This window comes from Protobothrops mucrosquamatus, unplaced genomic scaffold, assembly GCF_001527695.2.
Source record: "Protobothrops mucrosquamatus isolate PMUCROS unplaced genomic scaffold, P.Mucros_1.0 scaffold4764, whole genome shotgun sequence".
Taxonomy (NCBI): Eukaryota; Metazoa; Chordata; class Lepidosauria; order Squamata; family Viperidae; genus Protobothrops; species Protobothrops mucrosquamatus.
In genome coordinates, this window is record NW_015390656.1 from 8,689 (window position 1) to 21,413 (window position 12,725).

At 56.2% G+C, this 12,725-nt stretch overlaps 1 protein-coding gene across 1 annotated transcript in view; it reads right to left on the reverse strand.

Annotated features, from left to right (window-relative positions):
- Positions 1–12,725, reverse strand: part of SCAP (SREBF chaperone) — a 34,386-nt gene that overhangs the window by 6,231 nt on the left and 15,430 nt on the right. Inside the window, exons 11-17 of the mRNA XM_015828649.1 lie at positions 11,303–11,521; positions 9,014–9,435; positions 7,454–7,654; positions 6,382–6,583; positions 5,061–5,176; positions 2,849–3,365; positions 325–410 (exon numbers count right to left, since the gene is read on the reverse strand). Of these exons, the coding sequence (XP_015684135.1) occupies positions 325–410; positions 2,849–3,365; positions 5,061–5,176; positions 6,382–6,583; positions 7,454–7,654; positions 9,014–9,435; positions 11,303–11,521 (1,763 nt within the window). The remainder of the gene's footprint in view (positions 1–324; positions 411–2,848; positions 3,366–5,060; positions 5,177–6,381; positions 6,584–7,453; positions 7,655–9,013; positions 9,436–11,302; positions 11,522–12,725) is intronic.

Genomic DNA, 12,725 nt, shown 5'->3' on the forward strand with positions numbered 1-12,725 from the left:
AAGGAAGGAAGGAAGGAAGGAAGGAAGGAAGGAAGGAAGGGGAAGGACTCTAAGCTGGGCGCTTTCCTCGCAGACGTCTCGTGACCCATCCATGGAACATCCTCAGTGCCGGCAGGCAGCGAGGTTACATTGCACTTCAACTCCCTTCCCAGCCCTGATGACGTTCCCTAGTTGGGTCACGAGACGTCTGCAAGAAAAAAAAAAAGACCACCAAGACACACCCCCACACACTTCACCCCACAGTTTCAACCTTCTTTTCTCTCCGTATCTCTCGAACTCCTCACCCACCCCACCCCATCCCCGGGACCCCCCCCAAATCCCTACCTGTCACTCAGGAAGACCAGGGAGGTGATCCCCGACGGGCCGTCCTCGCTGCTGCACTGCAGGGTCCCCTCAATTGCGTCCCAGACCTGCAAGACGGAAAAGCCTGAAGCCACCGGGAGAATTCGCACCCCAAACTGTTTTCGAGGTGTGTGTGTGTGTGTGTGTGTGCGACTCGAGACTTTCAACCCTCGCGAAATCGCCTTTCATTGCTTCACAATCGCAGGACCGACCCACAACTGTGTCAAGACACTTCCCGGGCGATTTTCGGCCCCGTTTTGACGACGTTTCTCGCCGTTCGTCGCTAAGCGAAGCGCTGCGTCGCTAAGCGAGTCAGGCGGCGATGAAGCGTGTCCGAAGGGTGCAAAAGGGGCGATCAGGTGATCCGCCCGGCCTCGGAAGTAATAATAATAATAATAATAAAAATAAAGTTGGAAGGGACCTTGGAGGTCATCTAGTCCAACCCCTGCTCAGGCGGGAAACCCTAGACCATTTCGGACAAATAGTTGGATCCCGCGAGCAAAGAGACGGTCGTTAAGCGAGGATAAGGGTCCTGGTTCACCTTTTTCCGGGCCGTCGGGACCGCCGACAGGCACTACTAGGCAACCCGTCGTAAGTCGAGGACTCTTGTACAGGAAGTCCTCGGCTCACGGCCACAATTAAGCCCGACATATCGGTCGCCCGATGAGACGTCGGGGTGAGATTTGTCCCCTTGTGTGGCCTTCCTTCCCGCCGTCGTTAAGCGAAGCACGGCAGAGGTTACGTCAGTGTAGGTACCGTTCCCCTGGCGGTCACGGAACGGACCGTCGTTAAGTCGAGGACTCGTACAGGAAGTCCTCGGGCTTACGACCACAATTCAACCCGACATATCTGGACAGCCATTTTGTCCGAAACGGTATAGGGTTTCCTGCCTGAGCACGGGGGTTGGACTAGATGACCTCCCGGGTCCCTTCCAAGTCTCCTTCTATGATTCTGTCTCCAGCTTGAGCAGGGGGTTGGGCTAGATGACCTCCCAGGTCCCTTCCAAGTCTTCTTCTATGATTCTGTCTCCACCTTGAGCACGGAAGTTGGACTAGATGACCTCCCGGGTCCCTTCCAAGTCTCCTTCTATGATTCTGTCTCCAGCTTGAGCAGGGGGTTGGACTAGATGACCTCCGAGGCCCCTTCCAACTCTCCTACGATTCTGTCTCCTGCATGACCAGGGGGTTGGACTAGATGACCCCCCAGGAGCCAGCTTGAGCAGGGGGTTGGACTAGATGACCTCTCAGGTCCCTTCCACGTCTCCTCCTACAATTCTGTCTCCAGCTTGAGCAGGGGGTTGGGCTAGATGACCTCCTGGGTCCCTTCCAAGTCTCCTATGATTGTCTCTAGCTTGAGCCGGGGGTTGGACTAGATGACCTCCGAGGTCCCTTCCAACTCTCCCATGATTCTCTCTCCTGTTTGAGCAGGGGGTTGGACTAGATGACCTCCGAGGTCCCTTCCAACTCTCCCATGATTCTCTCTCCTGTTTGAGCAGGGGGTTGGACTAGATGACCTCCCAGGTCCCTTCCACGTCTCCTTCTATGATTCTGTCTCCAGCTTGAGCACGGGGGTTGGACTAGATGACCTCCGAGGTCCCTTCCAACTCCCCTTATACATTCTGTCTCCAGCTTGAGCAGGGGGTTGGACTAGATGACCTCCCAGGTCCCTTCCATGTCTCCTCCTACAATTCTGTCTCCAGCTTGAGCAGGGGGTTGGGCTAGATGACCTCTGCGGCCCCTTCCAACTCTCCTGTGATTGTCTCTCTTGCTTGAGCCAGGGGTTGGACTAGATGACCTCACAGGTCCCTTCCAACTCCTCTTCTACGATTTTGTCTCCAACTTGAGCAGGGGGTTGGACTAGATGACCTCCCAGGTCCCTTCCACATCTCCTCCTACGATTCTGTCTCCAGCATGAGCAGGGGGTTGGGCTAGATCACCTCCCGGGTCCCTTCCAAGTCTCCTTCTATGATTGTCTCCAGCTTGAGCAGGGGGTTGGGCTAGATGACCTCCAATGTCCCAACTTTCCTTCTATGATTCTGTCTCTAGCTTGAGAAGGGAGTTGGGCTAGATGACCTCTGCGGCCCTTTCCAACTCTCCTGTGATTCTCTCTCTTGCTTGAGCAGGGGGTTGGACTAGATGACCTCCAAGGTCCCTTCCAACTTTATTATTATTATTATTAATTATTATTATTATTATTATTATTAATTATTATTATTAATTATTATTATTAATTATTATTATTATTTATTAATTATTATTAATTATTATTATTATTACTACTACTATTATTATTATTAATTACTACTACTAGTACTACTACTACTACTACTACTATTATTACTATTATTATATCGGTCGTCCGATGAGACATTCGGGTCAGGTTTGTCCCCTTGCGCGACCCCCCCCTTCCCGCCGTCGTTAAGCCAAGCGCGTCGGGGCAAGGAGCCGGTCCTCAAGAAAACCCCAACCGTCGTCGCAAAGCCGAGGACGCCCCCCCCCCCAGTTACCTCCAGCCTCCCGTTGCTCCGGCCGGCCGCGATGAAATTCCCCTGCAGCTCCAGGCTCCAGATGGAGCTTTCCGAGGCGGATCCCCACGGGAGAGGAGGAGGAGGAGGGGGGGCGGCCTTCTCCGGAGCCGGCAGGGGCTCGTCCCCGGAGCTGCTCCGCCGTCGGGTCTCGCACTCGGGGCCCGAGAAGGAAGGGCGGTCGGGGAGGGCTCCCGACGAATCCTCGCAGACCCTCCCCACCAGGCTGGTGAAATCGTAGCCCTCCGGGCGCAGGCCGAGAGTCCGGAGACGGGCTCCCGGGGCTCCGGGGGATTGGCCGCCTCGCTCGGAAAAATTGGTGTCAATCAGGGAGGAGAGATCCGGTTGGTCACTGAAGAGGAGAGGGGGCGGGGGGCTGCGGGCCCGACGGGAGGGGGGGCTGCCGTCCCAGGGGTCTTCCGGACCGCCGTCGTCGGGAGCGTAATCCCAAAGGTCCCGGGGGAGGTCGAAGAGGCCGCTGTTGTGGTCCCGGCGCAGGCTGGGAAAAAAACAAAGCGGGAAAATGAGAGGATCGGAAGGGAGCCGGGAGGTCATCCAGTCCGACCCCCGGCTCAAGCGGGAGACGGAATCGTAGGAGGAGAGTTGGAAGGGAGCTCGGAGGTCATGTAGCCCAACCCCCTGCTCAAGCGGGAGACAGAATCGTAGAAAAGAAGGGACCTCGGAGTTTATCTAGCCAATCCGCTGCTCGAGATGGAGACAGAATCGTAGAAAAGGAGTTGGAAGGGACCCGGGAGGTCATCTAGTCCAACCCCCTGGTCAAGCTGGAGGAAGGGACCTCGGAGGTCATCTAGCCCAACCCCCCGCTCAAGCTGGAGACAGAATCGTAAAAGGGGAGTTGGAAGGGGCCTGGGAGGTCATTTAGCCCAACCCCCTGCTCAAGCTGGAGACAGAATCCTAGGAGAATTAGAAGGGGCCTCGGAGGTCATCTAGTCCAACCCCCTGCTCAAGCTGGAGGAAGTGACCTCGGAGGTCATCTAGCCCAACTCCCCTGCTCAAGCTAGAGACAGAATCGTAATAGGTGAGTTGGAAGGGGCCCGGGAGGTCATCTAGCCCGACCCCCGGCTCAGGCTGGAGACAGAATCCTAGAAGGAAAGTTGGAAAGGACCTTGGAGGTCATCTAGTCCAACCCCCTGCTCAAGGAGGAGACCCTGACAGAATCACTGAAGGATAGAGTTGGAATGGACCTTGAAGGTCATCCAGCCCAACCCCCGGCTCGAACCTGGAGAACCTTACAAAATCATAGAACAACAGAGTTGGAAGGGACCTTGGAGGTCATCTAGTCCAACCCCCTGCTCAAGCTGGAGACAGAATCCTAGAAGGAGAGTTGGGACATTGGAGGTCATCTAGCCCAACCCCCTGCTGAAGCTGAACAGAATTATAGGAGAGATGGAAGGGGCCTCGGAGGTCATCTGGTCCAACCCCCGGCTCAGGCTGGAGACAGAATCATAGGAAGGGACCTTGGAGGTCATCTAGCCCAGCCCCCTGCTCAAGCAGGAGACGCTTACAGAATCATAATGTAACAGAGTTGGAAGGCGCCTTGGAGGTCATCTAGTCCAACCCCCTGCTCAAGCAGGAGACCCTGACAGAATCACTGAAGGATAGAGTTGGAATGGACCTTAAAGGTTATCCAGCCCAACTCCTGGCTCAAGCTGGATACAGCTTCACAGAATGAGATTTGGAAGGGATCTTGGAGGTCATCTAGTCCAACCCCTGACCCTGCAGAAGACCCTTACAAATTGACAGAGTAATAGAGCTGGAAAGGACCTTGGAGTTCATCTAGTCCAACCCCCTGCTCAAGCAGGAGACCAGCCAAACCCAAATCCTGCAACCGTTCTTCTTCGTATGTTTTAGTCTCCCAAGAGTTTAATCATCTTAGTTGCCATTTGGTGACCAAAACTGTATGCAGGTATTCCAGGGACGGCCTTACTAAAGCCTTACAAAGCGGTACTACTCCTTGACGTGAATTTGATTCTGTGCCTCGGTTTACGCAACCGAGGATCGTATTCGCTTTTTGGGCTGCCGCCGTAATTGGCTGGCTCACCATAGCGTCGGATCGGCTGCGGGTTTCTGTTAACCGAGAGAGACCCGTGCGGGAAGATACGCAGCGTGCGACAGATCGTTGTGACAACCCAGATGGGACTCCGAGATCAGCAGCCACCAAAGAGGGACTCACCCTTGCTTAGGAATGACCGTCAGGCAGTCTCCCGTCTGCGCATCCCACACCCGGATCTGGCCCACCAGACAGCAACTGACGAGTAGCATCCCGTCGCTCGCCAGGCATTCGATGTCCTGCAAAATAGGTCAAGAGGTCAGCAATGCCCCGTCCCCCGGAAGGAGCTGGAGCTAAGGACGGGAACTCAACCGCGCCCTGCAGCAGGGTCTCGAATGCGGGCTCTCTAAGTCAGCAAGATGTTTCATTGCACTCGGGTCAGAAGCACCGAGGCGCTTCAGGGTTGAAAGTATTCGCGGTGACAACACCGTTGCCTGCGCGAAGCTCCGTTCCCCTGGAAGGAGCTGGAGCTAAGGACGGGAACTCAACCGCGTCCCGCTGCAGAGTCTCGAACGCGGGCTCGCTAAGTCAACAAAACATTTCGTTGCACTCGGATCAGAAGCACCGAGGCGCTTCCGGCTTGAAAATATTAGACCAAAGACAACTGCAGATACATCGTCCGGTTTATCAGATTCCGATAATCCCGACGATTCGTCTTCGGTTGAAACGACCGGAGTGAAATTTAGGGTTACGGAAACATCACGGGCCCAAATGAACAGTTGTACAATTTAAGGGTCAGCTGTGTTAGCTTGGCTTTGTAATTTTATTATTTTTACTTTGTCTTCTTTTACGTTTATTCGGGTAGTTTATGGGTACTTTATTAGTTTAATCCATTTTTTATCTTCCTTCTATTCGTTTCTAATTTTGCTTTTCATTTAACTTTATTTTATTTATGCTTCTTATTTGTTAACGTTGCTCTGCCACCATAAATCGTTGCTATTACGACGACGACTACGGGTGCCTCCCGATTGCTCACGCCTCTCTCCCAAAGTTCGTCTCCCGTGGTTCTTTCCACTCTCCCTCCGTCCGTCCCCTCCCCAGTCCCGTCTCCAATCTTCAAACTCGATAGACTCGCCAAAGGACGTTCAGGAGATGTCCCAAAGGTGCTTTTTCAAGAGGCAACTCTTATTTTTGCTTGAATGGGTTTCCCTTCTCAATCCGAGAAGCTTCTTCTGGTTCAGACTGAAGAGCTGAACCGTTCGTCAGAACCGGAAGAAGCTTCTCGAACGAGGAGCGAAACCTCTTCAAGAAAAACACACACACAAGAAAGTCCAGTTGACTCTTGGAAAAAGCACCTGTTGGGACAACTGAGAAGCTTTGTAGACCTTCTTGAGAGGCCACGGGGACTTCCCGAGCGAGGGGGCCCGAGACCTTGGGGACCAGAAGACGCCTCTCCGGCTTAGTGGCCATCGGGCCGCTCCGCTCGCCCCAACATGACCCCTACCATGAGGTGGCCCCGGAGGACCAGGGGGATGATCTCCGTCTCAGGTGGCGAGTATCCGTAGTCGTCGCAGGGGAGGTCCCCTCGCCGCCGCCGACTGTGGGAAAGTCCGTTTTGGCCGTAATTCTTGGGGCACAAGACTTTGTAGAGGCAAAAGAGGAGGAGGACCAGAAGAATGCCGGACGCCAGGCCGAGGGCGGCCACCCTGGAAGAGACGAGGAGAAGACATGAAGAGTAGAGTAGAGTAGAGTAGAGCAGAACAGAACAATAGAAAGAACACAACAGAACAGAATAATGGAAGGCTAGTCTAAGTCCTCGGAGGACTGGAGGCCACTTCCGGTACTCCATTCTAGGCCTCAGAGTCCTGGAGACCACCTCCCAGGCCTATAACGGCCCGCCGGAAGTGCGTGGATGCCACTTCCGGTACTCCATTCTAGGCCTCGGAGTCCTGGAGGAGGCCTCCCAGGCCTAGAACGGCCTGCTAGAAGTGCGTGGATGCCACTTCCGGTACTCCGTTCTAGGCCTCGGAGGCCTGGAGGAGGCTCCCAGGCCTAGAACGGCCCACCGGAAGTGTGTGGATGCCACTTCCGGAAGTCCATTCTAGGCCTCGGAGTCCTGGAGGCCTCCCAGGCCTAGAACGGCCCGCCGGAAGTGCGTGGATGCCACCTCCGGAACTCCACTCCAGGCCTCAGAGCCTGGAGACCTCCCAGGCCTAGAACGGCCCGTCGGAAGTGCGTGGATGCCACTTCCGGTACTCCATTCTAGGCCTCGGAGTCCTGGAGGAGGCCTCCCAGGCCTAGAACGGCCCGCCGGAAGTGCGTGGATGCCACTTCCGGAAGTCCATTCTAGGCCTCAGAGGCCTGCCCCCAACAATTTAGGTCCTCATCTTACGGACCTCGGAAGGAGGGAAGGCGGAGTCAACCATGAGCCGGTCAGGATCAAATGGCCGAGCTGCTGGCAACCGGCTGTCAGCAGAAGTAGCCCGCAGCGATGCATTCTAACCACAAGGTGTCCTCCTTGACCTGACTGGGAAACTGACCGGGACGCTGACAGTTGCAGCGCATATCACACTCACTTATACAGGGTGACGTCCCGGGGTGTGTGTCCTTTGGGCTTCTCTTCGGCCAGCCGTTCGGCTTGCTCCGCTCTTACGACGTCCGAGGAGGAGGAGGAGGAGGAGGGGTACCGGCTGGCTTCGTGGGGGTGACGCGCCTCCAAAGCCTCTTGCGGGTCCAGGTAGAGGGTGACGGGGATGACCGGAAGGATGCTGATGTACCTGGAGAAGGGGAAGAGCTGATTGGAGGAGGAGGAGACGCCCTTCCCCAAGGGAATTCTGGGAGCCACGGAAAGGAGATGGACGGGGGAAGGACGGATGGAAGGAAGGAAATGGGGAGGGAGAAAGGAAATAAGGAGGGAGGGAGGAGGAGATGGAGGGCGGAAGGAAGGATGGTGGAAGGAAGGAAATGGGGAAGAAGGAAGGAAAGGAGGAAGAGGGAGGAAGGGAATGGAGGGTGGAAGGAAGGATGGTGGAAGGAAATGGGGAGGGAGAAAGGAAATAAGGAGGGAGGGAGGAGGAAGGAGATGGGCGGCAGAAGGAAGGACGGTGGAAGGAAATGGGAAAGAAAGGAAATAAGGAAAGGAGAGGGAGAGAGGAAGGAGATGGGACGGCGAAAGGAAGGATGGTGGAAGGAAATGGGGAGGAAGAAAGGAAATAAGGAAAGGAGGGAGGGAGAGAGGAAGGAAGGAGATGGATGGTGGAAGGAAGGAGGGTGGAAGGAAGGAAATGGGGAGGAAGGAAGGAAACAGGAAGGAAAGGAGGGAGAGAAGGAGGAAGGAGATGGATGGCGGAAGGAAGGATGGTGGAAGGAAATGGGGAGGAAGAAATAAGGAAAGGAGAGAGGGAGGAAGGAGATGGATGGAGAAAGGAAGGAGGGTGGAAGGAAGGAAGTGTGGAAAGAAGGAAGGAAACAGGAAGGAAAGGAGGGAGAGAGGGAGGAAGGAGATGAAAGGAAGGATGGTGGAAAGAAATGGGGAGGGTGAAAGGAAAGGAAATAAGAAGGAGAGGGGGAGAGGGAGGAAGGAAGGAGACTAATGGGGAAGGATGGAAGGAAGGAAATGGGGAGGGAGGGAGGGAAGAGGAGAGAGGAGGAAAGAGATGGATGGGGAAGGATGGATGGAAGGAAATGGGGAGGAAGAAAGGGAAGAGGAAGGAAAGGCAGCAGATAGGAAAGAGATGAATGGGAAAGGATGGATGGGAGGAAGAAAGGAAATAGGAAGCAAAGGAGGGAGGGAAAGAGGGAGGAAGGAAGGAGAGGGATGGCGGAATGATGGAAGAAAACCACCCAGCTCAGAGAGCACCAAGGAGCCCACGGTCCTCCTCCTCCTCCTCCTCCTCCTCCTCTCCTCCCCCCCTTCCTCTTCCTCTTCTCAACAAACCTCGCCTCCCTCCTAGCACTGATGATGTTCCCTAGTTGGGTCACGAGACATCTGCAAGAAAGCCACCCAGCTCAGAGAGCACCAGGGACCCCACAGTCCTTCCTCCTGCTTCTGCCTTCTCGCCCTGATGACGTTCCCTAGTTGGGTCGTGAAACGTCGGCAGGCAAACTGCCAAGCTCGGAGAACACCAGGAACCCACCGTTTGGCGAGGGTGATGTTGTAGTAGCCGAACAGCGAGGGCCAGTGTCGAAAGGACAGCTTCCTCCAGAGCTCCTCGTCCTCGGCCCCCCAGGTCACTTCCGCCGTGGAGCCCACCTCCGGGTGACCCCGGCTCCTGGCGTTCGGCGGCTCCTCGGCGCGGTGCCCCGCCGCCCGCCGCCGCGCCGACTCCGACGTCTGGTTCTCCGACAGCGGCGGCGGCGGAGGCTGCCCACGGTCCGCCGAAAAGACCGAGAGGGATAACTTGGCGTCCCCGGTTGGAAGGACCTCACCAGGGACCGGCAGCACGGGAAGCCCGGCTTCGCCCAGGGGGCTCTGCTCCGTCACCTGGGAAGCCAGGTAGAGGCGGAAGCCCGCTGGGTCGGTGTAAACCAGGATGCCGATCCAGACCACCGTCCCAGTCTGTGGGGAAGACAAGGTTATAGCAGTCTCTTAAGGGCTTCAACTCCCAGAATCCCCCAGCCGGCATGCTTTAAGAGGGGAGGACCTCAACTCCCAGAATCCCCCAGCCGGCATGCTTTAAGAGGGGAGGACCTCAACTCCCAGAATCCCCCAACCAGCATGCTCTAAGGGGGGAGGACTTCAACTCCCAGAATCCCCCACCCGGCATGCTTTAAGAGGGGAGGACTTCAACTCCCAGAATCCCCCACCCGGCATGCTCTAAGGGGGAAGGACTTCAACTCCCAGAATCCCCCAGCCGGCATGCTTTAATGGGTGGATTTCAACTCAGAGGCCTAGTGGAGGCTCCCCAGGCCTAAAACGGCCTGCCGGAAGTACATGGATGTCACTTCCGGAAGTCCATTCTAGGCCTCAGAGGCTTGGAGAAGGACTCCCAGGCCTAGAACGGCCCGCTGGAAGTGCGTGGATGCCACTTCCCGAAGTCCGTTCTAGGCCTTGGACGCCTGGTGGAGGCTCGCAGGCCTAAAACCGCCTACCGGAAGTGCGTGGATGCCACTTCCGGAGGTCCGTTCTAGGCCTTGGAGGCCTGGAGAAGGACTCCCAGGCCTAGAACAGCCCGCCGGAAGTGCATGGTTGCCACTTCACGAAGTCCGTTCTAGGCCTCGGACACCTGGTGGAGGCTCCCCAGGCCAAGAAAGGCCCGCCGGAAGTGCGTGGATGCCACTTCCGGAAGTCTGTTCTAGGTCTCGGAGGCCAAGTGGAAGCTCCCAGGCCTAGAACGGCCCTCCAGAAGTGTGGATGCCACTTCCAGAAGTCCGTTCTAGGCCTCGGAGGCCTGAAGCAGGCCTCCCAGGCCTATAATGGCCTGCCGGAAGTACATGGATGCCACTTCTGGAAGTCCATTCTAGGCTTCGGAGGCCTGGTGGAGGCTCGCAGGCCTAGAACGGCCTGTTGGAAGTGCGTGGATGCCATTTCCGGAAGTCCGTTCTAGGCCTGGCAGGCCTGAAGCAGGCCTCCCAGGCCTATAATGGCCTGCCGGAAGTACATGGATGCCACTTCTGGAAGTCCATTCTAGGCTTCGGAGGCCTGGTGGAGGCTCGCAGGCCTAGAACGGCCTGTTGGAAGTGCGTGGATGCCATTTCCGGAAGTCCGTTCTAGGCCTGGCAGGCCTGGAGAAAGACTCCCAGACCTAGAATGGCCCGCCGGAAGTGCATGGATGCCACTTCCGGAAGTCCGTTCTAGGCCTGGGAGGCCTGGAGAAGGACTCCCAGGCCTAGAACGGGCCTGCCGGAAGTGCGTGGATGCCACTTCCAGAAGTCCGTTCTAGGCCTGGGAGGCCTGGAGAAGGACTCCCAGGCCTAGAACGGGCCTGCCGGAAGTGCATGGATGCCACTTCCGGAAGTCTGCCTCCAATAAGAGAACCAGTTGTTCAGGTGTTTGAATCCCACCCCTGGGGGGGAACGGGCATCAGCCTGGGAAAACGGATGCGGGAGGGCCAGCCGAGGAGGAAAGCTGGCCGTAAATAGGCGGAGGCGGAAGGCGGAATTGGTCCGTTCCGGTCCAATTCCCATTGTCGGGATAGACTCCAAAGTTGCAAAGCTGGCCGACCGGCCCCTCATGCAGAGGGCATTATGGCAGGGGTTCGAAACCTGCGGGCCACAATCCCCTCCCGGTCCGGTGGCCTAATTAGCAACCGGGCCACGTTTAGGGCACCACCCCGCGAGCAACGGGTGCTCGTCGGCCCGAGCGTGCGTTGGTTTCTCCCAAAAAAAACCCATCCCCTCTTCCCTCCCTCCCTTTCCAGGGATGCGGAACTCTGCTCCATGGGATCCCTGGATCCCCCTCCCCTCTGCCCGCCGGAGACCCTTACCATGATGATCCGCTGGGCCAGCCGAGTCCGGGCGAAGAAATAGACCACCCTCAGCCGTTTGGGAAGACGGAGGTTACGCAGAGACGAGGTCTGGAGGTTGATGGTGTGCATGGTCGCCGGGCGCATAGCCGGCTGGCGCTCGTAGCGCGGGCCGCGGGCGCCGAGCTTGGGGGGCGGGAGGCAGGCTTCGGCGGGGGGCCGCTTGTTGAGATCGGCCAGCTGAGGAAGGAACGAAACAAAAACCGGCAAGGTCAGCAATCCAGAAGAACAGAGTCGGGAGGGACCTTGGAGGTCATCTAGTCCGGCCCCCTGCTCAAGCAGGAGCCCCTTACAAAAAAATCGTAGAATAAAAGAGTGGGAAGGGACCTTGGAGGTCATCTAGTCCAACCCCCTGCTCAAGCAGGAGCCCCTTACAGAACCGTAGAATAAAAGAGTGGAAAGGGATCTTGGAGGTCATCTAGTCCAGCCCCCTGCTCAAGCAGGAGCCCCTTACAAAAAAATCGTAGAATGAAAGAGTGGGAAGGGACCTTGGAGGTCATCTAGTCCAACCCCCTGCTCAAGCAGGAGACTCTTTTAGAATCATAGAATAAGATTATAGAATATAGAATAAGAGAGTCGGAAGGGACCTGGGAGGTCATCTAGTCCAACCCCCTGCACGAGCCAGAGACCCATACAGAATCGTACAATGACAGAGTTGAAAGGTACCTGGGAGGTCATCTAGTCCAGCCCCCTGCTCAAGCAGGAGCCCCTTACAAAAATCATAGAATAAGAGAGTCGGAAGAGACCTTGGAGGTCATCTAGTCCAGCCCCCTGCTCAAGCAGGAGACCCTTCCAGAATCATGGAATAACAGAGTTGAAAGGGATCTCAGAGGTCATCTAGTCCAACCCCTTGCTCAAGCAGGAGACCCTTCCAGAATCATGGAATAACAGAGATGGAAGGGGTCTGGGAGGTCATCTAGTCCAACCCCCGGCTCAAGCAGGAGACCCTGACAGAATCACAGAATAACAGAGTTGGAAGGGAAATGGGAGGTCATCTAGTCCAGTCCCCTGCTCAGGCAGGAGATGTTTACAGAATCATGGATTAACAGCATTGGAAGGGGCCCTGAAGGTCATCTAGTCCAGACCCCTGCTCAAGCAAGGGCGAGAGGCAGGCTTCGGCGGAGGGAGGGGTGTTTCTTCAGATTGACCAGCTAACAAGGGAACAAAACAACCAGCAGGTCAGGAATCCAGAAGAACAGAGTCGGAAGGGACCTGGGAGGTCATCTAGCCCAGCCCACTGCTCAAACAGGAGACCCTTACGGAATCATAGAATAAGAGTTGCAAGGTAACCTGGAGGTCATCTAGTCCAGCCCCTTGCTCAGGTAGGAAACCCTACACCATTTCAGACAACTGGCTGTCCAGTCTCCTCCTCCTCCTCCTCCTC